This window comes from Rhea americana, unplaced genomic scaffold, assembly GCF_003343005.1.
Source record: "Rhea americana isolate MKP2758 unplaced genomic scaffold, rheAme1 scaffold_100, whole genome shotgun sequence".
NCBI lineage: Eukaryota > Metazoa > Chordata > Aves > Rheiformes > Rheidae > Rhea > Rhea americana.
In genome coordinates this window covers 1,927,713-1,954,141 of record NW_028185040.1, presented here as the reverse complement: position 1 = coordinate 1,954,141, position 26,429 = coordinate 1,927,713, and the positions used below count along the sequence as shown (strand labels likewise).

The 26,429-nt window shown below is 41.7% G+C and overlaps 1 protein-coding gene across 2 annotated transcripts in view; it reads left to right on the top strand.

Moving 5' to 3' along the window:
- STAC (SH3 and cysteine rich domain) overlaps positions 1 to 26,429 on the top strand; it is a 74,453-nt gene that overhangs the window by 33,457 nt on the left and 14,567 nt on the right. For both annotated transcript variants that reach the window (XM_085304155.1, XM_085304161.1), the window contains exons 3-10: positions 9,768 to 9,868; positions 12,185 to 12,266; positions 13,999 to 14,114; positions 18,472 to 18,553; positions 22,260 to 22,324; positions 23,378 to 23,466; positions 25,299 to 25,350; positions 25,480 to 25,617. In XM_085304155.1, the coding sequence (XP_085160281.1) occupies positions 9,768 to 9,868; positions 12,185 to 12,266; positions 13,999 to 14,114; positions 18,472 to 18,553; positions 22,260 to 22,324; positions 23,378 to 23,466; positions 25,299 to 25,350; positions 25,480 to 25,617 (725 nt within the window). The remainder of the gene's footprint in view (positions 1 to 9,767; positions 9,869 to 12,184; positions 12,267 to 13,998; positions 14,115 to 18,471; positions 18,554 to 22,259; positions 22,325 to 23,377; positions 23,467 to 25,298; positions 25,351 to 25,479; positions 25,618 to 26,429) is intronic.

Below are 26,429 nucleotides of genomic sequence, written 5' to 3'. Positions count from 1 at the left end.
CCTCTGATGAACAATTGTTGTTTTCTGTATCGAGCTGATGAAACGCTCTGGCAGACTGAAATGTGCAGTGGTTTTCTCCCGGGACATCAAATTCTTTGTTAGCTGAAATAGAGATTTTTCTGCGGAGCAGTAGAGAGTTCAACACTTTGGTGGGACTTTGATAGGATTTGGGTGCCTTTCTCACAGATACTCTTTTAAAATGCCCCATCTAGGAAATTCAGGCTATTTCCTAACCAAAAAAAAAAAAAAAAAAAAAAAAAAAAACAGAAATGATTCTGAGCTCCTGTCACAGTTGAGACATAGTGAATGCTAACCCACAGTGATCTGGACACTGGGTTTTATTTAAGAAGCAGTGAGATTAGAGCTCTTACCCTACTTGATTATCTCAAACACTCACTTGCTCACTGCCCCACACACTGCCCCTACATTCCCTAGGTCCGACCACATTTCCACTAGTCTGGGAATGCTGGGCAGAAAGTCACCACAGTTTGTGCTGTGCTGCTCCTCCCAGACACCAGTCTCTGGTGTCACCAGCCATGGTCCCTGAGCATTTCCTGGCATTCAGCTCCACTCATCTCCCTTTTCTCATGGATCTTCAATTGTTGCACCTAGGCTGAAAGTTTTCATTTGAACCTCTTTCCCCATTTAGTATTTCCATTTCTGATTTCAGGTTGGCTATGGAAAAGAAGTCAAAACACCTTAATTTTGCAGAAACAAAATACTATAACTGTAGGAGTACCTTCCCTGAAAACAGATCCCACAAACCTGGGATTTCAGAGTCTGCCGTTTCCCCTGCTGTGATAACCCGAGTCTTCTCCATTCAGACCAAACCCTGCTGTCACTGGCACCCGCAACTTTTGATGAAGTCCTTCCCAGCTACATGTGTATCAAAGAGCAGAGCTGGCTTCAGAGCGGAAGCCTGCGTGTGACTGCGTGCTAAGYGTTTGGCGTAGATATGGGTGGTTATCCTCTGCCACTCCACTCCTCAGCTCAATCATCAGCTACTGTGCGAGAGGCACAAAGCGAAGGGAGGGGAGTGACGGTAAGTTAGGGGCAGCTTTTCTTTTYCCAGTGCTGCAAGCACTGCCAGTCTGTCTGCGCTAACGAAGACCAGGTACCCAGCCGAGAAGCTGCTTTGATGGAGGAGCGTTTGTGCCAGTTGAGAAGAGCCAAAAAACTCAGCGAGTTTGAAACGGCAGAAGGCCAGAGAGCAATTGGCTGTTTACATATCAGGTTTTTTTAAACTAAACAACCTTTTATAGTTAGCTTGTTTTAGTCTTCTGGCACATTTAGAGCCTCTCATTTCAAGCCCATTGATAATGGAGCTCCACAAGCCACAAGCAATGTTAAAAGCCTTTAGCAGAGCAGAGAGGATATAAAATCTTTCACTGCAACAAGTGAGGGCAGGCTGTTCTTCTGTTCTGTAACTCTTTTACTGCATTTCAGCAAGGCCAGAGCCCTGCTCTTTGTTTTGCAGCTTAATCTTTGTTTGGATATTGGTTTTCTGCTTTCCAACTCCTCTATAATGATGCAAGGCCCTTAAAAGATCACAGGTTCTGCGTAGATAAGTTGCCCTAGAAAGTTCAGCTGTTTTTTCAAAGTGTCACAACACACAGAAAGGAACAAACTGTACAGCTCTGAATGGTTCTTCATTTCAACACGTATAAGAACACAGGTGCAAGTAACTTGTGGTTGCAAATGTAAAGACCTGATTTGAAATATGACTTTCTTCATCTTAGTCTCAAGAAGAGTTACTAAACACATCATATGTGCTAGTATTATTCAGACCAAGACTAGCCACTGATAACTGCTTGTCCTTCTGTGGGACACCAAGCCAGAATTAATTTTTCCATATCCTCTTGTCTATGCAGTTCTAGGACCCTCCTCAACACAGGAGAAAATCAGCCTCAGCCCCCACGGCCAAGTCCATGTCTATCTTCTTTAAGCTTCATATTTGCCATCTAGGCAAAACACACAGTGCAAAGACTCACAAAMACAGGTTCAGTAGTGCCAACAATTGTCTAGAGTAGTAGCTGTTATTGACATATCAGCATCAGTTTGTTTAGAGCAAAGAACATTAGACATGGTTTATTGTGTTTGTTTTTTGGATTTTTTGGATTTTTTTTTCTTTCAATAATACATTTAGCTCATAGTTTATTTATAATGGTCTTCCTGCATCTTAACTAACATTTAGATGATCAAAAACACAAGATGATATTTTAAGATATATGGAGGTGGATWTTTCCTTTCAGGGACAGACATTTATAGCAAAGCTGCTGAATATTTAAAAAGTGCATTACAAAATCTTGTGGCTGATTTTTTGAGTAGGGGGCAGTGAGTTTCACCCTCTTCTGATCGCTAAGCGTTAAGAATGAGAATCATTTTGGGGCAAAAAGACAGGAAAAACCTATTTGTCTTTTTAAGTAAGTTTCACTGTTACTGAACCACAGAATAAAAAGGTTGGGAGCACTGTAAAGTCTTTGTAAAGGAGTTATAAAGCTGATCTGCAACAGGAATAAAGGCATTTTCTCTTGCTGATATATATGATTTAAAATCATGATGTTAGAAAGGACCTTATTTTAACAGGGATATTTTTCTTCTCTGGAACAAACCTTGAAGAAAAACCTACCTATTAATGCCTCAGTTTCTGCTCAGCATTCTGTTTCTAAAGAAAACTATGTCACYAGGAAGTCAGTTCTAATTTTATGCACTGTTTTCTAGCCTGCCTACATACATGGCAACTTTTCTTGCTATTTCAACRTTGGATTATTGTCACAAGAAGGTGGGGTGGAATGGCCACTTGAACAGAACCACACCAGTGACATATAATCCAAAATTTATCAATTTGGCAGGAGAAGTGTAGTGGATGGATATCAAGTCCTATTCTATAAAATGCAAACATACAAATCAAAGCTTCTCACCACCACCCCCATTCAGGTTAGACTGACACAAGAYGGACCCGGGGGAATGGGTCACTCACTCCGACCAGCTGATGTGTTGGGTCCAGGACCAGTGCGGTGGGCCCAAACGTAGTGGTTCCTCCTTGGGTGTTAGTTTCTATACGTTGTTGACTATATCTGTGTCCCCTTACCCAAGGGGTTAGGGCTTCAACCTCCCCACAACTCTGCACATTTTGAATTGGCAGCTTTAGCTGTAAAAAAAATACCAACTAAAAGAATGAAAACTACTAAGTCAATCTGAGGCTGCTGATCCCAGCATTGGCTAGGAAAACAAAGCGAGAAGGTGCCGGGTTTGGCGCAGATGAAGGGGTAGGTTCATGAGGGGGAGAGATGCTGAAGGTGGAGAAAGGGAGAGAAAAGGAGATCCCAGTTTACCCTGCAGACAAGGCCCCAGGAGAYAGGTTGGGGAAAAGGCTGTGCAAGAAGGAGCCTGCAGGAGGGCAGAATTAACACCACAAAGCTGGACAAGAGCAGCAAATTGGGGGCTGCAAGAGTGGGTGAAACGAGAGCTTGAGGCAATTTCAGTAGCACCATATTGGTGCTTGGTATTTGGTGCTGCTACAGGTGTAGTAATACCAGCTGAGCATTTCAAAGGAAGCTTTTATAGTGAGAACAAGATTAAGGATAAAATCACTTCATATTACTAACCTCATGATTTGGGGGAATCTGGTTCATGTTTTCTTTAACTTTTTAAAGGGATGGATGTCTTGCATAGAAAATACCATTTTCTGATTCGGCTCCAGCTCCCGCACTCTGAGCACAACCRAGGGAGAAGGAGGGAGAGCCAGCCAGTAGCAGCCAGCCGCAGACAGGAAGTAGCCATTGAGGAATTTTTAAAAATAGTCTTCATGTGTTCAGCATCAGAGCTTTTAAGTAAAAAGAATTAATTAAAAAATGTGAGGATTATGGGGGAGAGATTGGGCAAAGGCTAAAAGCTGGATATAGAGAAGCCAGTCCCATTTGAGGGACTTCTCGTTCTCCTTCTAAGGTGACATCCTAAATCACTCACAGCTACAGTAGTGGCCCAGCTTTCTTAAAAGTCTCCATTTCCCATAAATTCTGGCACAGAGACAGCTTTCTGGTGACAATTCCAAATGTGCTTGAGGAGAAAGGAGCAAGGCATTCATTATTTTTATCAACCTCCCACAGCAGAARTTGAAGTTCTATGGAAAATATGTAATTTTAAATGTATTTATTTATCAAAGCTTTAAATCAAAACAATTTCTAACTGGCATGTTACTCTCGACTGGAACTACAAAAAATAGAGGTTGGGTCACAGCTGGATTAGCTGAGGTGGCAGTTGATCTGCGTCGCTCCCTTCCTCTTACTCCCTCTCTCTTACTGCTACAGATGCAAATTTCCCATGTATCCAGATTTTTTTACCCCTTTTTCTTTTCTTCAACATGAGTGCCCAATATAGTTATCTTCATGCAGTCAGCGTAATGTCATGTTGTTACCAATATTTGCGTTTTCTTTTCAAATTTCTCCAGGCTGTAAAAGTCCTTCTCCTTCACTGGCTATCAATCTTACTTTGATCTTGAAACAACGAGCATAAAGAACCAGCCTACAATGTCATGGCCATAATCATGCTGGCCAAGAAGATGATAAAGGTTCTTTTTGCAAGCATGTGACAAACCTAATTCTCATTTACCTTCTTTGGGATAAATGTAATTTTCCTGAAATAYAAAATAGCTACCAAGTTACTTTTATGAGAGAGACAGATATTAAGACCTGGAATCAAATTTTGCCCTTTTCTGTCTCCTTTGTCTCTTTCTTCCTGCTAAGCTTCCCATTCGCCTATATTCAGATGTGTTGTTCCTACCTGGGTTCCTCCAAAAAAGATCTAGATATGCAAAAGTGGTGCAGTGCGTGCTCCTGTCGAATCTAGGGTCAGATCATCAGAACAGYTTAAGAATCAATTTTCTGTGAAATTTCCGAAAGATCTAGCCCTAGTTTAGATATTCAGGTGGGAGCTGACCCAGTCATAGAGTATTTCTGGCAAGGTATTATTAAACATGACCTGTTTTTCAAAACATTGTGACCTTCCAGTGCCAGATGTCTGAACGCGTTAGCTGGTATCTGAAGAAAATGACAGCAACAGAACCTCATTTGCAAGTTTATTTAAGAGCTGCTTGGGTATCCTGATGTGAAATTCCCTCATTTGTTGACAGTGAAACTCYCACACTAAATAGGATTGTTTGCTTTGCAGTTTTACTTTTTTTTTTATTTRCAAAAGAATAGCAGACTTTACCCATAGTGAGAAAATCGTTAGGTACGTTAACAGATACGACGCAGAGCACACATGTGCACGTGCATGTATGTGTGTGTTTTTATACGTACATGAATTTCATGACTAAATTGACAGGTAATGGACATTACAAGTCAGCAAAATGTGTGTAGTATTTTCCATTCTAAAACTCCAGTATTGGCAGCTCGTAATTTTTACAGCCTAGACRCCAGCTTTGGGGCCAAATTGTCACTGGCAGTGACACCCGTGACAGTTTTGCCCATTACTCCCTCACCTGGGAGCTGCGCCATGCAAGCTCTGTCAAACGAGCTCGTGTCGCGAGGCCTAAAGAGACCATGACAGCGGGCCCGTAGGAAAGCCCGTGAGGCTATTAATCACCCTGCATTAGGAAAGGGACTAACCCGATGCTTGGGAGGTGATGCGTGAGGACGCACGCTGAATGGTGAAGCTAAAAAAGCGGCAGTGAATAGAGCTGCCCGTTCATTGAACGCTGTCCGCCCTGGCCGCTGAATGAAGAAGCGTGCCTAGCGTAAAAACAGCAGCAGTCACATCACCCGCTTGCAATCCAAATGGGACCTTCATTCTGGCACGCGCAGCGCTTAACGATTTGATTCAGTAACCTTTATAAGGGTCTTTCGGGAAGAGGGAGGAGAGGGGGAAATGCTTACTTTCTCAAGGTGATAATAAAAATGCTGCCAAAGCTGTTAATCGTCTCCTCCTTTGAAAGAAAACCAGAGCAAAAAGTAGTTAGTGTGCTCAAAGTTTAGTTTTGTTGCTAAACCTTTTGTTCCTCTATTTCTGATGCACCGTAAATTRAAGTGACTGGCATGCTTCTGGTAGGTAAAGACATTTCAGTGAGTGCTTTATGCTGGTTGCTTCCAGCTGTGCTTTAAGGTTGGCTTAGAGGCATATCTGCTAATGGGAATAAATGGTAGCCTGCAATCAGACTGTCAGCTATTTAGGAGGCAGGAAGCAAAGAGAGAGCGATGACCAGGCCTGCAGGCAATCAGAGGAGCGCGTTCACCAGGAGTCCGCGCGGGCAGCGTTTCATCATTCCAGACTTCCCTGGTCCTGCAGCAACGCCGCCCCCTCCGGATACTGCAGCAGCCATCGCCACTCTCGCTCTGTTTTTTCCCCTGCCCCGTCCTTCGCTCTGCAGAAAGATTAACCCGGAGGGAATAAGCACAGAGCAGAGAGACTTTCAACTTCAAACACGTCCTGGTGCCCTATAGGAGATAAGGGAAACTATCCAAATTCCCCTCAGCTAGTCTGCCCCGTGTGTCATTATTATTATTAGCATCAGCATTATTATTAGCATTTRTACTTTTGGTTATCAATAACATTTATTTACTGTTATTTAATGTATATTCACAATGAATTCCCAGCTTTCCCATGCTCCCTAGGGAAATTTATTTGCAAATCATATTTCTATATGCTACGTTCCTAATATTCCTATATTCTGTGCAACTGCTTTAGACATAATGAAATATTTCTGTCATACTAGCATAGCTTTGCGCCCCCCCCCCCCCCCCCGTCGCCGCAGTCATGGAGCTTTATGGTTTATATGAAAGATCTGTGTGTAAGAAAGGTCCATGTTCTGTTTTTTTTTTCCTCATTTCATGCTACAGAGATGCCTTTCAAAATCAGCCCCATTCAGGCAACTGCAACGCCAACAAGCTTGCTTACATGTGACGGCAAAAACCAGCACAACAGATCAAGCCTTGGTCATGGCATTACATGCCTGGAATGAATGTGGCTCTGGTCTTTCTCATCGTGTGAGCTGTGGCCGCATCTCATCTTTGAATTTCAGGGACATTTTGGGCAAACGTTACCAATGTGTAGTTGTCTAAACTCTGGCACACAGTTTTGAAGTGCTTAGCTGTGATTTCCTGAGCAGGTTTRATTTAAGATGATGGAGATCAGAAATTGGAAAAGAAAGAGTTATCCTGGGGGAAAAAGAACRTACATTCTGCAGAAATGCCTTTTTCAGAGCTTGGGGGTATGGTAGTTAAGTGTCAATACAGAATAAACTCTTCTTTAAGCCTTTTGGTTATTCCACAAAGGGAAGCAGGGAGACGCATGCGAATTAYATCTAGGCTGCCTGGTCACACGGTAAACTAAGTAGTTAGAAACGGCAACGAATTAGAGATTGAAGCTTTGGGTAGTTAAAGGCAATTTCATTTTGATTTGTAAAGACGTCTTGTAGACTCATGTGCGTGACTGAATTACTTTTCCTGTCTTTAAAGCTACTACTTATGTGCTCATAAGTAACTAATGGTATTCAGCAATAGAAATATAAATGAAATATAAAATGTTGCTCTTCTGTAAATTATTTTCTTAAGTTGATTGTAGCTCACTTTTGTATGATCACAGATGTCTATTCTGAAAGAGCTGGGTTTTGTTTACTGAAAGTAGCATAGATACTTTGCATTCATTTTGCACCTCATTTGGATGTGCAGTTACATCAACCAGTGAGTATCTTTTGTGATCATATCTTTGTAACATGTAAATATCAATATCTGGCATGTAATGCCAAATTAAAATAGCTGGAATAGATAGCAAAGAGGACTGGGGAACTGACTGATAAAGCAAGTAGGATTTATGCCAGCATAGACTAGTGGAATTGAGACGAGGATCAGACCCAGTATAAACAGTGATATTAAATATGCRTTGTGTAGGCACAATGTTATGCCATTTTCCTTTCTCATTCCACACTATAAAATAATGTGAACAACATCCTGTTTTCTCATTGCTTTCAGTATTGGTCACTGACCACCAAGAAGGATGATTCAGTGTTTCATCCTCAGTAATATAAGCACACACCACAGAAGTYAATATTGGTTTGAGTGTAAGTTATTGGAAAGGACCAATATATAACTGGAAAAATCCTCATGCTCACAACACACCAAGCCAACTGCAACTGCACAGCAAAGAAAAAGAAAAACAGGGATGTATTTTTCTAGCATATCCTCTGTTTACTAGGAGAAACGATGCCAGGGATGGGGGCAGATGCCTGCGGGTACCCAAGCGGCGATGTGCAAGCCTCTGTGCACCAGCTCGGCCACGCGGGCAGYGCTCGGGGCAGGCTGGTGACCCATCGGGCGATGCGCCCCACAACTCAGGGGAGATGGGAAAGGAGCGCTCCAGAAGAGAAGGGCTCTTCAGTGCCGGAGACGTAATGTGTCTGGATTAGCTGCCTCTTCAGCTTCTCCAGTCAGCCGTCAAATAGCAGAGCGTGGCCTCTTTGCCAGGCACTGACGGCTTGTGCTGAATGAAACTTTCCCCTGACTAATGTCCGGTCCAGCCCCATTCACTCCCATCGGTTGCAGTAGAAGACACTGTTATCTCACCTTACGGGGGACAGAAGTGAAATGCTTGTACCCCAGCCCACAGGGCCACCTCAGGATGCTGCTCACCTTGAAAGCTGCTGCTTCAGGGTCCACTTCCCCCCAAAACAGCACTGTCAGTGCTCATATTTTGTCACCAACTTGATGCCCCCTTCCCTGAAGTGCTTCTTTCAAAAGTAGCAGTTCATCAAATTAAATCAGCAGTGTGTACATGGCCGTGACTACTCAAATAACCAACAGCTACATGAACGCTTTCAGATGTAGGACTCTTCTGACTAATATTCCTATCGTGTCTGACTAATGAGGGCCAGTTTAAAATGTCAAGAGATTTTTTTTTCCTACCTTGTTCCTTACTCATTCTCATAGTAGATGATAATGAACTAGCATGTTGTTTACTCATTCCAGTTTTACAGTCTTGTGAGGGGAGGCGGGGAAGTTGCTGCAGCCTAAATGCTACTGTGTAGTTCAGGAAGTCTTATGGGGTGCATGAATAAGAGTGACTGCTCCTGCCTGGAAGCAGAGACACGCGCTTGGTCATTTAAGAGGAGATCTATGCTGAAGATAACGCAGAGCTACTGCCGTCTGAGTGGGAGAGGTCTTCTTCAGGCCCAGGGCATCCTCGCCRCCCTGCTCCGGGAGATACCAGATACTCACCAGGCACACGGAGCCCTTCCTGCCGCCCCCACACCGGGGTGGAGGACCTGCCACGGGAAAGCGCAGGAGCCTCCAAGAGGAGCCAGGCCCGGCCAGCCAGCCCACTCACATGCCACTGGTGCCACCWAAACCAGTGGTGCACGGATGGGCTGCCTGCCCAGGGCAGCCCCAGTGCTGGAGGCTCCTCCTGCAGACCCTGTGCCGCTCTCAACTCAGACCCCCTCGAAATGCATAGCCGGCTTTGACCCGGTGAGCTGATGCTCGTGAGGCAGAGGCAGCACTGGTAGGAGCGTGACCCAACAGAGACTAATTCAGCATATATCCAAAGGTAGCATTGGCCTAGGATAGGGCCTGGGGGGGAAGTGCCTAAAATAGAGAGGCTGAAAAGAAAATGTGTGCGTGTATGTATGTATATAAAACAAAGTAGGCAAGATAAAAGCTATTGTCAATATTTACAGTGCTGCAACTGACCTCCCCCATCGGGTCTTTCAGGTCATTCGTTAAATGCATGGAAACTATTGATTTTACCTAATTAAATCGTCTCCGTGCATTTCACAGGGACAACTGCGAAGCATGGACTGCGCTGCAAGGCTTGCAAGATGAGCATCCACCACAAGTGCGCCGACAGTATTGGACAGCAGCGCTGCATGGGCAAGCTGGTAAGTGAGCGGCTCAGGGCAGACCGGGCAGCCTGGCACACCAGCCCGCCCCCGAGCCACTCGCTTTCTCTGCGTCACCTTCTGGCCYGTATTTAGCTGGTGCATTAACAAAACTGAACGCAGACCATGTCACTTTGGTGGGAAAAGTAATGCCAGGTGGTGGTTTATTATAAATTTGGGCAATTACTAGTACTTAGGAACCTGAACAGCATGCTACAACGTAAATCGGTTCTGCTTTATGGATGTGACTACAAGGTCACGTAATTTAAATTTAACTAAATATCAGAATTAATTTCTGTGCTTTAAACTATGCTTGCTGTAGTCTCTGAAGTGAAAATATCTACAGATGATGCTATAAATTAGTGACCCTATTTCAGTGGAGTTTAACAAATGAAAAATCCTTCAAATTATATATTACTGTTTTTTCCACTGTTAGAGCTTTACAAAAAAATGCAGTTCAGTTTAATGAGAAAACAAAGCATGTTTCATGGAGACACAGAGCAGGGTTTGAAGCATTTTTTCAGCAGGAGGGATTAGGAGGAGACTTGCCCCCCTAAAACAACTCCTTAGCACCTGCGTCACCTTCTGAGCGTCAAATTGTTGTGTTGGCAAAGGCAGAACACTACATCTGAGATTAGTCTAACCCAGCTTGCTGGCTCTTTTTATAGAAATATGATTCTTTAGTTTCCTTTGGAGAAAAATTTGGGAAAATGACGGTATAGAATATGAAAACTGGTTGCAAATATTCACTTTTCAGATGTTCTCCATTTTGTTACAAGTACATGCCAAATGAAGGTACCTAAGACAAATCTGAGTTAAAAAGAAATAGCCATGTTGTGTTCAATGATGACAAAAGCAGACATTCACTTCAAAAGGACTAAAAAATCCATCTCTCTGGAAAGATCTTYTTTTCCAAGTGTATTTGGGAAATCCTATTGTTGGTTATACACCTGAGGCAAACTTTATGCATTTAAACCTTCATCATAGACCTAGTGTGAGGCATTCTGGAATGGGAAATCAGTCTATAAGGAGCTGAATGAGCTCACTGCAGGTCTGGGACAAGCCAAATACTAAATCAGATGAATTGTTTCACACGATGCTTGATTCCAGTCCCAGCTCTTGTGGTCACTAATTTACAAAAGCAGAAAAGATGAGGAAAAATTTACAGCAGGAAGAAGCCCAGCAATGTCAGGGGAGTTTTATGGGCTCATGTTGTGTCCGAATTTGTTTGGGACAACCATGGCTAGGGAATCTAGGATTTATTCCTGCAAAAACTGAATTTATCCAACCTCTCATTTCTTCTCAATCCATACTGCTGCTCACTCTTAATAGAACTAGTTCCATATGATTTTATAATACATTCTGGATGWAGGGTACTACTAATAAGCATATCCTCATGAGGCTTTTCCAGCGGCTAATGGTTCTCACAGCCTGTGCAGTGGGTGATTATTAGAAAATGKAGGGGACATTCATGAAACCCTAATAGCTTAAAGGGCATTGCTGAAGATTTATGTGTTAGCACCATCATGTTRAATGCTCACCTTTGACTGAGGCATTTGCTAGTTGAGGTAATAAATCAAGAAGTAACAGAAAATATTTAATCTTTTAAGAACAGTTTTTAGAGTGGCATAAGGCATCTAGATTCACCATACTGTGTTATTCCTTAATGGCATGGCTTAAGTTGCTCCAGTGCATTTCTCTGTAAATTGGCATTTAGGGGACATGATGATGATCTGGGGAGTCTTTTGAACTTGCAAGACCAAAAAACAGTGGAAGCTGCAGTCAGTAAGCAGCAGACTTTAGAAAAATCTATAGAAAGCCTCTACGTTTCTGGGKTTTCACACACGGATCCATGGGAGCATGGGGATTTGCAGTTAGGGTGGGGAAAGGATGGGTGCATGGTCTGCAAATGCAAACCAGTGCACCTTCACTCTTCATATATTCTTACKTTAGCSTATTACATTAYGTGGMGCTTTCTAGAAACTCCAGTGATTCAGCCCTTCTGCTGCAGCTAACTAGCTATGCAATTGTGCCAGGCAAAAGTAACAGAGGGCTTGAAAATGACACCCCCCCCCCCCCGCTTCTCCTCCCAGATAAGTATAGAAAATTAGTTTTTTTCCAGCAGAAAAAAACAGATGAATCCCTGCTCTCCACACCCCACAGTGATTCAACAACAGCAGGTAGCTTACCAGCCTCACCAGGCTTTACCGTGAGAAATAGCTACTGTTCTGCCATGGGCCAAAAAGCCAAGGTTATTTCTGTGGCTARATGATGGCAGCGCCGCACTTCACGTGTTTCCGCTTTCTCTCCCTCCAGCCGAAGGGATTTCGACGGTACTACAGCTCGCCACTACTCATTCACGAACAGTTTGGCTGCATCAAAGAAGTGATGCCTATTGGTAGGTTTTGRTTGCTTTTCCCTTCAGTCTCCCTTTGGCGGTGCCATGCAACAGCAGCGGCAGACTCCCCGCCGTGGCATTTGCCCGCAGCAGCCTTCCAGCTCCTTTCGGTGACTGGATGTCCTTCTGCCAGCCCAGAAAAGGACCGCTTCAAAGATACAAAGCTGGAAGAGGAGCGGGTGTGTTTATCGTGCGTCTCATTCAAAGCACCGTGCAAATAACCTGTTAGCAATGCCTGTGTTTATAATAATAATGACCTGAGCTCAAGGTAGGAGTAAAAAATGGAGTAAACTGGCATATTGAGCTAAAGGTTTGAGCCGGGAAGAACCAGATGAGAGATAGTTATATTAAAACAGCAGGTGACTATTCAAGCCATTGGTCTGAGGTCCCTTGTAGGACTTTGTTAGCTTCCTATCCTTCTCCACCCACACTTCTCACTTTCCTTTTTTTTTTTCCGTGTTGAGCATTGCTACACACTGTTCAAGTATCTAAAAGAGCAGATTTTTTTTCACTGCTTTACCAAATTCCTGTAAAGAAAAAWTTTGTAATGGAAATGTTGAGTTCTTTTTGGAAAAAATTCTTCCCTCAAGGCAATCTGACCAGTGCACAGCCTGGCAGTGCAAAAATGAAAGCCAAAACTAAACAGTCAGTTTAAAATGACATGTCTGTGAACATTGAGTCAGCTTAGTCAGCTTTTTTTTTCTGAAATTGAAAAAAAAAAGTCAATTATGTGGGATTCATCTAAGATTCTGTTTCTGAAAAACATCTGTCCTTTTCATCAAAAAATCAAAACTTTTTGAGCAGACTCTGGCTGAAAATGAAGTGTGTTTTGCTGTGCTCAGGATTCAAAATGTATTTTCTCAGTACTTTGGCCAAAATTTCCTGCTTTCTGTACAATGTTACAAACTCACTGTATTCTAAGGGGCTACTATCTTGTACCCCAGAGAAAGCTGCGGTCTAATAACACAGTATATTTAAGAGGGTTTAAACCAGATGTATTCATGCCAATCAAAGATGCCCRTTTAGCTGCAATGGGGGATGATGTCAGGGCCAGCTAAGTAGAGTGGGAGRCAGAAATGAATATATCAGTGGGGATGGAGGCATTTCTGGCTACACTCAGATTGAGTTAAGGAGTCTGAAGTGCATTCCCCAAAACAGGTGTTTTCTCACATCTGCCTCCAGATCCCACATATCCCGACGGCAGTGATGTTGGTGCCTCTCTAGGAAGATCCAGAACACCCTGTTTACCCAGAATTAGCTGAGTAACAGCACTGAGAAGGTAGATGGCATAAAGGTGATGGCCCACCCACACCGCAGCGAAGCCCAGGCACAATGCAGATATTTACCTCCAAGCATCCAGTGCTCAGAGTGATCCAAGAGGTGAATGGTAGGAACAGGCATTAAACACAAATTAAAGTTGGTGTAGGCTCCATAAATGGTGATTAAGGAAGGAAGACTGCAGATGAGGAGAGATGAGGCAAGGATGGAGACCTGAAGAGCCTGCGTGAAGGAAGGATGACTTTTATGGGAGCAGAGAGACAGCAAAAAAGTCACTAGCAAAAGCTATTTCCTGTAAGTTTATTAAGTACTTTTTCTCAGGATAACCTCTCAACTTGTATTTCTCAACATACATCCCAAAGAGTTGCTAAAGATATGTTTCTCCAAGTGGAGTAGGAACATAACAGGGAATGTTTTCGATGTGTTGATGTGTGTTTTGCTCCTTTTGTTGCAGCCTGTGGCAATAAGGTTGACCCTGTCTACGAAACTCTCCGCTTTGGGACTTCCTTAGCTCAGAAAACCAAGAAGAGCAGCTCTGGAAGTGGATCTGATTCTCCTAACAGGAACTCTGTAAGTATCTCATGTCCTCCTGCCTTTTTTTTTTTTTTTTTTTCTTTCGTGGAGGAGTGGCACATATCCATTCACAGGAGTTCATATCAAAGTTCACAAAATTTGTATTTTAAGCTCTTAAACAAAAAGAAATATCTCATTCCCAGCTCACAAAATGGGACCACCAAACACTTTATTCTTGTAAGCTCAGGTTTTAAGTATCTCTTGAGAAAAAGAAAAATTCAGATTAAGTAGTGGAATAATCTTCTTTTATTAGATTTGAAAATTGTATGTCATTTTTGATGTTAAATATCTGTGTAAAAGTGGAACATAGGTATTTAGCTGTGAAATACGTAATTCTAAAGCAACACTTACACCTTTTGTTCTGAACAAAAGCCTTGCAGCCAGAATGGACACATCCTGCTGTTAACAGTGGACATTTAACCCTACACACTAGCGTTAAGGATGGGTTGGAGTCCTCAGAGCCTAAATCTGCAAGTACAATCATCTCCACTATTCAAGCCCAGCCAAAATGAAGTTGTTGCTACTGCAACAGGGTGATGAACTCATGCCTGCATTCCTGCCCAGCATAGGCTAGTGAGGGACACATTGCAGATGTGGGCTTCTCACCTCAAAACTCCAAGGCGAGGGTTTGTGTGCTCAGTTCGATGTATCCTCACCTTTGCCTCAGTCCCTGTCATTCACTGTCTTTTGTCATGAAATTCACCCTCTTCAAGACATGGCAGGATATGAAAGAGGAGCATAAGGGAAGAAAGATTCTCTCTTAAACTTGCCTTTGCCAAATCCATACCTAGTTCAACAACTGGAGATATTCAAAACCCACCTGGACACAATCCTGTGCAATGTGCTGTAGGTGACCCTGCTTGAGTCGGGGGGGAAGGAGGGGGAATAGATGATCTCCAGAGGTCCCTTCCAACCTCAACTATTCTGTGATTCTGTGAACAGTGCTGCTTGACTATTTGTGTAAGGAGATCAGTATTTCAATGCTATTGGGGCCCATGCTGTCAGCAGCTCATTCAYGAGGTTGAGGGAACATCTCATACCCTCCCACTCACATGAACAGRCATCTAAGCCTATGTTTGAGCCTCTTTTTCCAAGACATCATTCAAACAAATAAAATCAGAACTGAATCCACTGGAAACAAAGGCTGATTGTCATTTCTGAAAATCAGACCCAGGTTATCTGACAGTCTCTCCGAGTGGCAGTTCCTGCTCCACTACTCCTCTCAGAATTAAATTCACCCCAGACACAGAGATGCGATGGCRCTTCATTTCCAGGCCTCAGAGCAAATGTGTTTAATTTAAGCTTGGGCTAAAATCTATCTATGTTAAGTACAAAGGTTCACTGGCACTTAAAATGTATATTCTTTGACATTGCTGAAGTATAGCCTCAGATGGTACAGGTGGTCTCTAAACAGATGTTAATTTGTCTCAGATGGAAAGAAGACATACAAATTCAAACACGGACCAAGCAAAATCTGCAAGGGAGTTATTACAGGACATGTCCTTCATCTAGTCTTATTTTTTGCCTTAAAAAGAGCGGGGTAATTTTTGTTCTTTTTTTTTTTAAATTCAAAGTGACTCTCGCACCTGTCACATAGTGATTACAGTTTGTTCTTTCAATTATTTAATTTATTTTGAAACAGAAGTTCTACAAATGTAATTATTGCTTTCTGAATCAATAAAGCATTATGTTGAATTATGAATGACTATTCAGGCATAGAAATCGTGAGCGCTGTGTCAGCTTGCCCTAGAGAGCTGATCACAACTAGGTGGGGTGTGGGTGTAGAACAAGGAATGCTGTTTCATTATGGGAATTTCTCCAGGGTACGCAGACTGAGAGAGAATGTGACGCTTGTCAGTGTATGGAAAAGAGAAAACATTAGAGGGCTGAATAAACAGATATGAGAAACTATAATTTCTGCCAGTGCAAGCCTGTGCATTGAGACAAGGATAAAAACCAGGCACAACCCTGATCCAAATAATGGGGCCACGGAGCTTGATAACCATGATGTGTGACACAGGAGCAGGATCTGACTGGTGGCCAGAGCAGGGAGCTGACACAGAGCAGCACTGTGTCTCTTCGGTGGGGGCCTGCCCCAGCCCAGGGAGACAGAGGGTGCTTCTGGGATCTGCCATCGGGACCAAACCAGGGACACCAGTAACATGGTGACATCTGGGATCCTACCACAYCTCTCAGGCAGCACCCAAGCTATTAAAGAGTTAGCTTTGGGTGGGARCAGTGTAGCTACTTCCGTTGCATGTGATGCCAAGCTAATTAAAAGCAAAGGCAATTAGCTCAGGAGCCATGCTCTGCACCTACAGCCACACAGCTTCCAGTATTATAGCTCGGGTCTGTGCACCATATAGAGATACCATCTTACTCTGAACCAGCCAAGGTATTTTTAACACGGCTGAGCAGGGTGGATGCACCCAATGTGATTTTCAGCCTGGATACTGCATCTCCCGTACAAGAAAACGGCCATATGTTCCAGATTTACTAGCTACTGCTTCCCTTGAAGTGTGCTTCTGCAACCTACATTTATGCAGAGAGTCACTTGAGGTGATGTAAATGTGATATCAGTTCTTGTTAGTGTTTGATGGATCAGCTCACAGTTTTGTAAGTCTGTCATTTCTGTTAGACTATTTGTCATACATCTCCTGACAGAAAAGTTATTAAAGGTAACTGAGGTTACTTCAGGTGGTTTTGGATCAGGCTGTGCTGAAGAGATGGTCATTGCACTTCCATACACAATAATACACAGCAAAGTACTTAGCTAATCAGCAGTTATGAAGCTAGTTTRTGGAGCTGAGGATCATGCCATAGTAAATAGCTGAAAAATAGCTGTGACCTACTGTTTCAACCAAGTCAATCTTTTCTTTCCTCACCACCTATCAGCTCGGAATCCCAAGGTCTGCTTTACCCTCTCTCCTTGCTAGTATTTCTATTGCAATGCCTTCTCATACAGGAATAACCCATTTATGCAAGATGCAAGACAAGCATCACCTGGTCCAGAAGGCATAGTCTAATAACAATATATAACAGAACAATAAAATAGAAGGCTGTGATAATAGCAAGGGAAATTAAATAATCACAATATTTCTGTGGCATAAATCTACTTACTGCCAACTGTCCATATTTAATTTAAGATATTTAATTTTCAAAGTGCTTTCCCCCCCCAAAAAAAAAGAAAAAAGAAAAAAAAAACTTTGTTATCAAAGTTAGAAAAAGGAAAAAAATGTATAGAGAACTATGAAACAATCCAGATTTTGTTCTCCTTGAACAACAATGGTGAATATTCCTGATCTAGTTTTTCTTCCCACAATGCAGGCAAAGAGCTGCAAAGCAGTGAGTAGAGCTGTGTGCACAGTGTAATTCTAGAGTGTCATGGAATAATTAAGTTAAATACTTCAGTATGTCTTAAAATCTTGTTAAAAACAAATAAATAAAGCTTAGCTGTATACAAGGACTTACAGTTTTTTGGACTGTGAAAATCATCTGACTCTTGGATTTGAAAAYTTCTTTTTAAGATTCTAAAAGATGCTTCAACCAAAAAAGTCATGGGTGAACAGTTCAGAAATTGAAGCTCATTAAGGTCAGGTTTGGACAGACTTGTTTGCAGTAGCTCCTGGTTCCTGTYGGGCTATACAAGGAGAAGCCAACTACTCGACAGAGGAATCCGGTGCTGTATGCAGAGTGTACTTCTGAGGAGTGGGATTATGTCATCCCATGTTTTCCTAGACCTCTAAAACAATGGGTCCCTAATCATGGCTGGCATTAATATGGTACAAATAAGAAATAATAGTAATCATAACAAAATTACTTGAGTTTCGTTTGTCTTCGCTATACCAGACAGATGACTATTTAAAAAGAAATTGAGAGCAGACATTTCAAGACTGACTTCACCAGCTCCTTCACACTCTAGCTCCTTTTTTCACAGCATGTTAAAGGAATKAAATTCACACTTAAGTTGGAGTTATTTTACTGAGTTATTTTATTCAGGGTTAATAAATTAATAGTCAATGGTTTCAACTAATGGTCAATGAATTCATTAGACAACTATCTAGATACCTGCAGCATCTGTACATTCCCCCAGCTCCCTTCTATTTTGTACAGATGACCACATTGTTTAGCATAGTCCTCTTTCTCCTTAACTTTCACTTCACTTTACTCTGCAGAAATCTTTTGCACTCTGGACTGGGAACTTGGTCTGGAGGTCTTTCTGGGCTCCCACTGCTCTCTGCTCTTCTCTGAAAGCACCTAATTGCTGCATTCCCCTGAAGGCTCTTGTGTAGTTTTATTTCTTTYCATCACTTTCTGACTTATCCTATGTTGTTTTCTCTTTCTGTATCCACAGACTTCTGACCTGGCAGAAGTTCCTGAAGAAGCTGATAGCTCTGGAGGCACTCTTGACATCAACAGGAAACGGAGCAACAGTGGTGAGTGCCCCCAGGCCAGCCTAGCACCTTCAAGTGTATTGGCTGCGTGCTAGGTGTGAGCACAATCTATTTCAGACTTTTTTTCTGGCATGACCATGTTTTAGCAGTATTTTTGTCAAGAAGGCAGGAGGAGTTTGGGGCAAGCAGTTAGTGTAAGAATCTGGCGAGCACTCTTTGCCATTCAGAGGAGATCCAAGCCACTGATTTTCTTAATTTGTTGTGTCCTGACACTGGACAAAGGTTCAGGTCTGTTCTCTAGCTCTTCTGCTTCACAAGCATGACTTCAGACTAACCACTTAACATACCTCAGTTCCATATTGGTGAAGTGGAACAAAAATAATATTTCCTTTCTCTTGCCGTATGTCTGACTTGTCTACTTGTGTCTATATGCCATAATTTCTTTAGGACAGGGACTGATTCATATAATAACCATTTGGCTGCAAAATATCCAGCACAATGAATCTTGATCATATTTGCAACCTCTCAGTACAGCTATAATATGTGCCGCAGTAATATTAATAGCCCAATTCCTTTGTCTGCTTTGCACTAATGTTTTTATGGCATTGGTATGATGGGATTTCAAGACCAGAGCTAAGTGATGAAATCTGACCACTGAGGGATGGTATTGATGACTCTGGTCTCAAATTCAGTCACGGTGAGAGAAGCAATAAGCACAAAAAAAAGTCTGGAGCACTCACCAAAGCTTCAGGTCCAAATCACTTTGGTGTCTTCTCGATCAGCACGTGGAGGCTGATTTGCTGGATCTCAGCTGAGATGTACATTGCCGTTGTCCGTTCCTCTTTTATGCCACCTCCTTCTTATGCCCTCCCTTTCCTCCTGGCCCTATACTTCTTCTCATCATGTTCAATCATTTTCTCCTTTCCATCTTGTGAACATCCCATCTTTGTTATCTGCCTTCTCCAGACAATGTATTTAGCTTTTCCGTTTTGAAAGTGTGAGTTGACCTGACCTGGTTAAAAGATGGAGACTTCACATTGTACAATCCTGCCCACCTGAGATTAATGTGGCCATATTTGAGTTTTCAGATAACTTTTTCTCATTGTTGTTCAGTAATTTCCCAAATAAACTTTTTTTCTATGAGAGCTGCATTCACTGAATGCACTGAACGGTATTCAAGGAACTTACTCAAAGAGATTAGTTTAAAAACTCAGCATGTGTCAAACCTCCAAATAACTTCCGTGGCACATTAACAATTCCTTTGATCAGCATTGGCTTTTTTACAATCCATCCTTCAGAGGCTCAGGCTATAAATTATGCATCAGACGCTCCAAAAATTTCCCCTTGGTAGATTTTTAATAAACTGCCCATACTGTTTGCACAAGCCATGGAAATGGTAAAACCTTTTTTCAGCTGTCAAAATTTCCACATTCTTTTTTTCCTGCTGCTGCTAGGGCAAACAAATATGAAAATAGATGSATTTCTGTTATGTGGAGACATGAACTACATAGCTCTCTGACTTTCAGATTCATGCATTTCCTAGTAATATCCAGAGACTATGAGCTAAACAGAGATTAAAAATTTAACAAGTTCAAAAKGTTGTTACAGGGTGATTCACCACTCCTTTTTCTTTGGTTTTCCACCACTTCTTGGRCAGGCAGTGCCACACTAATACTTGCTGAATAAAGTCCATTCTAGGGGTTTTTTATTTTTTTCCATAATAAATCTGACTCTTTCAAATAAGATTTTAGGAAAATGCAGACTTGAGTCTCTTTGTTTAAAGGGAAACATCAAAAAAAACATAGCATACAGAAGGGTGGAAGGACTCAAAACMTGTGGCAGCGTAATCGTATCTATAGATAGATGACAGCAATTTAGAGGGAAGCTGCTCTCATTCACACACTCRCACACATACTGTAGCGAAGCTGCTTAGTTTACAACTCTAAGATGTCTTGCATAATTTCCAAACCCTCAGTCTCCTCTAAACCAGTTATACTTCTTCATTGCTGTGAATTGCTATTAGTAACAGAAGTCCTGCAGGCCAAACTGTACTCTAAATGACATGTATGAGCCCATTTTCAACAGTGATTTGAGCATTTACCTCCTTGAGTCAAATGTGGAATACCCTCCTGGCAAAGCCCAGTTTAATGAGCTTTTCTCTGTTATTGGAGTCTATGTGCATGTGTGAGCTCATGGATGTATGTTTGCGGGGGCAGGTTTAGCTCAGTTGGTTAGAGCATGGTGCTGCTAAAGCTGAGGTTGTGGGTTCAATCCCCCTATGKGCTATGCTGAGGGTTGGACTAGATGGTCTCCAGAGGTCCCTTCCAACCTTACCATTCCATGATACTTTGTACTGCACCTTTCTCTTCCATGTGCATGCTCTGGCTGCCTAAAATGGCAGATCTTCCCTCTTTCACAACAGGAGCAATACATTTTTCAACATCTAAGTACAGATCTCTCTACTATTAAAGAAAGAGCCTTACTATCTAACTATAAAAACTTCAAAGACTATTTGCCTGGCTGTCATTTACAATATAAAGTAGCCACAGTAATATGTTCATAGATGGACAGGTGAACAAGTGAAAATGAAAGAGCAGAGGTGGAGGGAAATTCAGGAGTTTGGTGGTTCCCTGACCCTTTTATTTCCCCTTGAATATATGAAACTGTATCACAGAAAAACAAAAGGAAAATACACTCAATCAACTGGCTTCTTGTTAGTGCTTTGGAGATTTCCAAATTGTTACTAGAGGCCATGTAATCCAGCTTCTGTACATAAAGGCTGCAGAGGTAAATAGTAAGAGAAGACACTGACAGCTCTAGCTGCTCGAACACTCCAGCTATTAAAATYGTACTGAGACTTCATCCAGAAGCAGAAAACATCAATCAATTCTTAGAAAGTGAAGGAGGAATTCAGTCAGTGTAGTAAAGCCACCGTGRGTTTCTGGAGAGAAACTGAGGACAAGCATTAGTCAGCTCATGAAGCAATTAGGAGAGTGTAACTAGTTAGACAGCAGATACTRTTGGATGCTGCTGCACTGTGGCTGCTGTCTTATTCCCTGAGTAGTTAGTGGAGTTTCTGATTTAGTAAATTAGTATCAAATTTTCACACGTACAASCTTGTATCTCATCCCCACCTAAAAGCACTAACTGTTGCAAAGAAGTCCTCAGTGAGCCACACTTCAGGTACATCTTATAAAAGCAGAGGTGAAGGTAGGGTGTTCAGTGCAGTAGCTGGAACAAATCTGAGATGATCCAAAGCAGAGGTGACTGGAGAGAGCAAAGCAGACCATCAAAAATTTAGAGACAGAAAGTCAAACAGGGGGAAGAAGGGGTTTTTGGAGAAAAACTTCCATCTGTGTTGCTCATTTACATTTATCAAGTTTTGCAGTTGCTTTTAAATAGAAATCCTGCAGATCCTAAACATGATAATGCAACATTTAGTATGGAAAAAGACTGCTAGACTTTCAATAGTAATGTGATTGGGGCACCAAGGTTCTATTCCCAGTGCTGTGCAACCTTGGTTATTTATTTCATCTATGGATTTTATTCTTCAGGATAGGGATTGTGTAGTACCATCTGCCAAGTTCAGTGGCATACTTGCTTTTGTTTGGGGTATAATAGGATTCAGAAGAGAGCACAAGAAGGGATGGAAAGAAAGTAAGGGGGAAAGGGAAGAGGTTAACAAAATGCAGGTGATCCTGCTGAGGTGAAACTAATCCTAAAATGTCATGCGTCTGCTTTATTTCAGTGTTTACATACTCTGAAAACGGCACAGAACACTTTGGAGAAGAACCAAAGAGAATACATTCCCCGGTATGGGCAAAATCTTAGTAAGAATGCAATGGGAATGGGGAGTCATATAAAAGTTCTTTTTTTTTTTTTTTTTTACATACAGTAAAGGTCCTTGAGCTGTGAAATTTTTGTAGGACTCCTGGAAAACTCCTCTGGGGAAGGATCAATACCTGACTACTATGCTCTTATACTCTTTCTAGACCATTGGCCATGGCTGAAAACAGTACGCAGGTTTTGATGGCTCTCTGAGCCATTGATCTGGACCCRTTATGGTCACTTTTATGTTTTTTCATCTGTTTATTACAAATTGAAACCGTGAGAACAAAAGATCCAGCAGGGAGGCCACATCATTACAACAGAGCTGCAGTAACAGAAATACTATGGATTTGACATAATTTAGAAAATTTTCTATGGTTTCTTGGAGATACTTTTCAACTCCAGATTTCCAGTGGTCCCAGTGTGAGTGAATATTAGGGAGAAGGGGAGGAGAGAGAGTAACCAGTCTTCTCTGTAGAAGGCACAGTGCAAACAGCCTTGAGTTTAAGAAAGTGCATTTTTCCCTCTCTCTTCTTTGGAACAGATACAGCTGTATAGCTGTATTTATCCGTAATGATGACTGTGTAATAGACATATTATATAATTAACTTTACATTGTGTGAGTAATATGAGGCTTGTACCATGCAGACATTAACAGAGAGCAAAAGGCAGATTCATTTTTAAGATCTCTCCCAAAAGACCAAGCATGAGCAGATTTCTTTATGTCTTTGGAAGATCRAAGTTTGATCTTGGGGTTCAAAAATCTTATTTCGATATGAAGACCTTTACTACCTTAGTAGTAAAGACACATGGTGTATCTGGGCCACAGTCTTCCAAGGTGTGCAAGCAATTCATTTCAAGATCCAACTCATTTCTTGGAAAATTGGGCCCTAGTCCCTATGTCTGTAGCAAAATGAACCAAATTCCTGGGTCTCCCATATTTCAGTAAGCTCCAGATATGGTACCCTGTATTAGATCTCATTCCTAACACCATTCAGGACAAATATTTATATTTTCTCTTTATCTTTTTTCTTRAAGGGACCATTTTATAAAAACACATTACAAATGAACACCTATGTTGCCTTGTACAAATTTGTACCACAAGAAAATGAAGACTTGGAAATGAGGTAAAAAGCCAACATTTTTATTAGTTGATTTGACCCATGCAAACCAAGAATCGTAGAGCTATATATGAGTGTTTTATGGTGAGTGTTTTTTTTTTTCTTTCTGACATTTTTTCTAGACATTTTTTATAAATCATAAGTCATAGTTACAAAGAACCTCTCATAGACACATAGCCATAAAGCAGGTGAGCAAATTTTTGTCAAGGGCACAATATGTAAAATGTTTCAAAAACTCATCACAAGGTGGAAAAGTCAGGTTCAGATCCCACAGTATCAGAGAAAAGAGCAAGTGCCTGTTACTCCACCCTTCAGCAGCAGTGATAACTGCCAGGCAACTGAAGCAAAGAGGTCCTCACTGCCGCCACATCCAGTTGCATCCTGGRCAGGTTCATATCTGCTGTGTGTGCTCTTCCAGGGCCCACCAAGTCAGACTCTGCAGTCCATCACATACTGTAGATGTGTTGTGCAGCCACCACAACTGTAAAATAAGTCCCACATTGTACGCAAGGAAAACTCGATAAATAGKATTCCACCATTAATTTTAATAAAACCAAAGAGATGCCTCTTATCCACAAAAATATGTTGAATCAAGTAGACAGAACTTTCTTAGATGAATCCATTTGGAAATGGACTGTCACATACTTTCTACAGTACAAATTTATTACAATTACATAGTAGTCTTGATAAAGTGCCACCAATGAGGGGAAGGAGGTCACACAACTGCTCAACTGTCTGCACAAAATCAGCTCAGCATGTTTAGCTATTAGCATTCCCAGGCAAATTATTCTCCTACCTCTACTTTGGAGCTAGTCAGCTGGATGCTGATACTTAGCAATTACAACCCTGCACCACACATTATAAAGGTAAATATGTCCCGTTCAAGTCAAAAAGACATTCCTGAGCAAAATTATATCCCTGCTGACTAATTGCTTTTTTCAGTTAAATAAAATTATTTTCCTGCTGCCTTCCTTCTGCAATCACAGCTTGAAAACATGGATGATAAAGTGATGTGTCCCAACAATACAAAATGTCTTCAAGTAACAGAATTATGCCTGTAACAAATAGGGTCTGGATTTTAAACAGTTTCTTCTTAAACAGGAAGCAAAAATTCCAGTTCACAGGATCTGTTGTCGTACAGTAAGGATCTAGCCCTAAATGAAAATGAAAGATTGAGCATACAATATAAGATCAGAAACCTGGTTTCACTGACAGAGGTTCAGTGAAGTCGGAATAAAATGTGAAATATTAGTGAGTAGCAGTGAATGTGTGACTCGCTGAAAGGGAAACCCGCTGGGCCACACTGTGGGCACATCTACACAGACAGTGCGTGCTCTGAGCTAGCCGCATGTTGGTACAGTGCCTTGCAACCTTCTCCAAACAGGAGACAATGACAAAAAAACACATGGACAAATTCATAAGTATTATTTATCAGTTCAGCATCACAGATTTTATTTCTAGTTTGAATTTTAATTAGAACTAGTAAAACAATGCACCAAGATAAAGAAAAAATTCAAGACTTGGGAAATACCAAGACGCCTAAGAGTCAATACCCGATTAAACTCAAAAGGACAAAGCTTGCAACCAAACATCTTAACTTCAGCAACTTTTATATCTACGTAACTGAAAGCTGAGAGCAACACTTGGCTGTTTTCAGTCGATATACAGAAAGTCCCTTTCTACATTACTGTATATGATTTGAATTCTTGTTGCCTCATTGAGTCTATCTATGCGCAGATAAAACGACTAAGGGAGGATTGGAATGTAAATGTGGATGGTGATGTAGCATAACAAGACTTAAGAGTCATCTTAATCCATTTTTCTTCAATTAATTACAGGCCAGGGGATATGATCACTCTTCTGGAAGACTCCAATGAAGACTGGTGGAAGGTATGTGATCTTTATTTTCTATCATCTGTCTTATTTTCAAAGGAAAAGGAATGTTATTTTTCAGTACTGAACTGGTATTTAAGCTACTAGTGTTAACATCATTCTTTTGCCCATGTGTTTTCTCCACAGGGCAGAATTGAAGACAGAACTGGATTTTTTCCTGCTAACTTTGTCCAAAGAGTGCAACATGATGAAAAGATCTACAGGTGTATCAGGACGTTCATTGGATGCAAGGAACAGGGACAGATAACTCTGAAAGAGAACCAAGTAAGTGAACTTGCCTCCACTATGCCAGATCCCCACAGGACTTGAGCATCCAGGACTCTGACTGAAGTGGCCAGAAAGCAAGCTGTGCAAGATGAGCACAGCTCATCTTCACCGTAATTTTATTTCTTCTTCAAGATTTATTAATTGCATATTGATAATGTCTAGTAACCCGTCAGGAGCAGTGGTAGCCTTGTGCAAACACATAATCCCCCCCTTACATAGCCCAAATTTTTAGTCTCATAGACATTCATAAAGAAGCTTAACTTTACATATTATGCATTCTATTATTGACTCCAGAGGGACAGCTTGACGGACATAGAGTTTTAAAGATAGACTTCATATGACAAAAATAGTCTGCTTTGCTTCCCTCTAATTAGAGTTAATCTAATAAAAGACAGTAGCTGTCTCCTCAGATATTGCCTTACCTAAACGTCTAAACACCACTATAAGCTTTGCAGATCACACTCAAGAGGATGCTCCAGCAATTGTGCATAACCTGTAACAAAGGAAAAGTGAAGGCAGAATTAGGGAAACAGCCCATAGAAAAGCAATTATGGAGAATTCAAGTTGCAGTTTGAGGGAAATGAGGTGTGCCTGCCTCCCCAGCCTTCCCCTCCTCCTGGCTACCTGCCATCAGGCCTCAGCAAGCTCTCTTCCTTCATCCTCTTTCTTCCTAGCCCCACTTCCAGACTGGCAGCAGCAGCTGGTAAGAGCCAGGTCCCGTTAGGTGCCCCTTGCACTCTGTCCTTGCTCCTGATCTTTAGGGAGTAGTAAAATCTAGAGATTTCAAAATCATTCAAGGAGGAATTTAT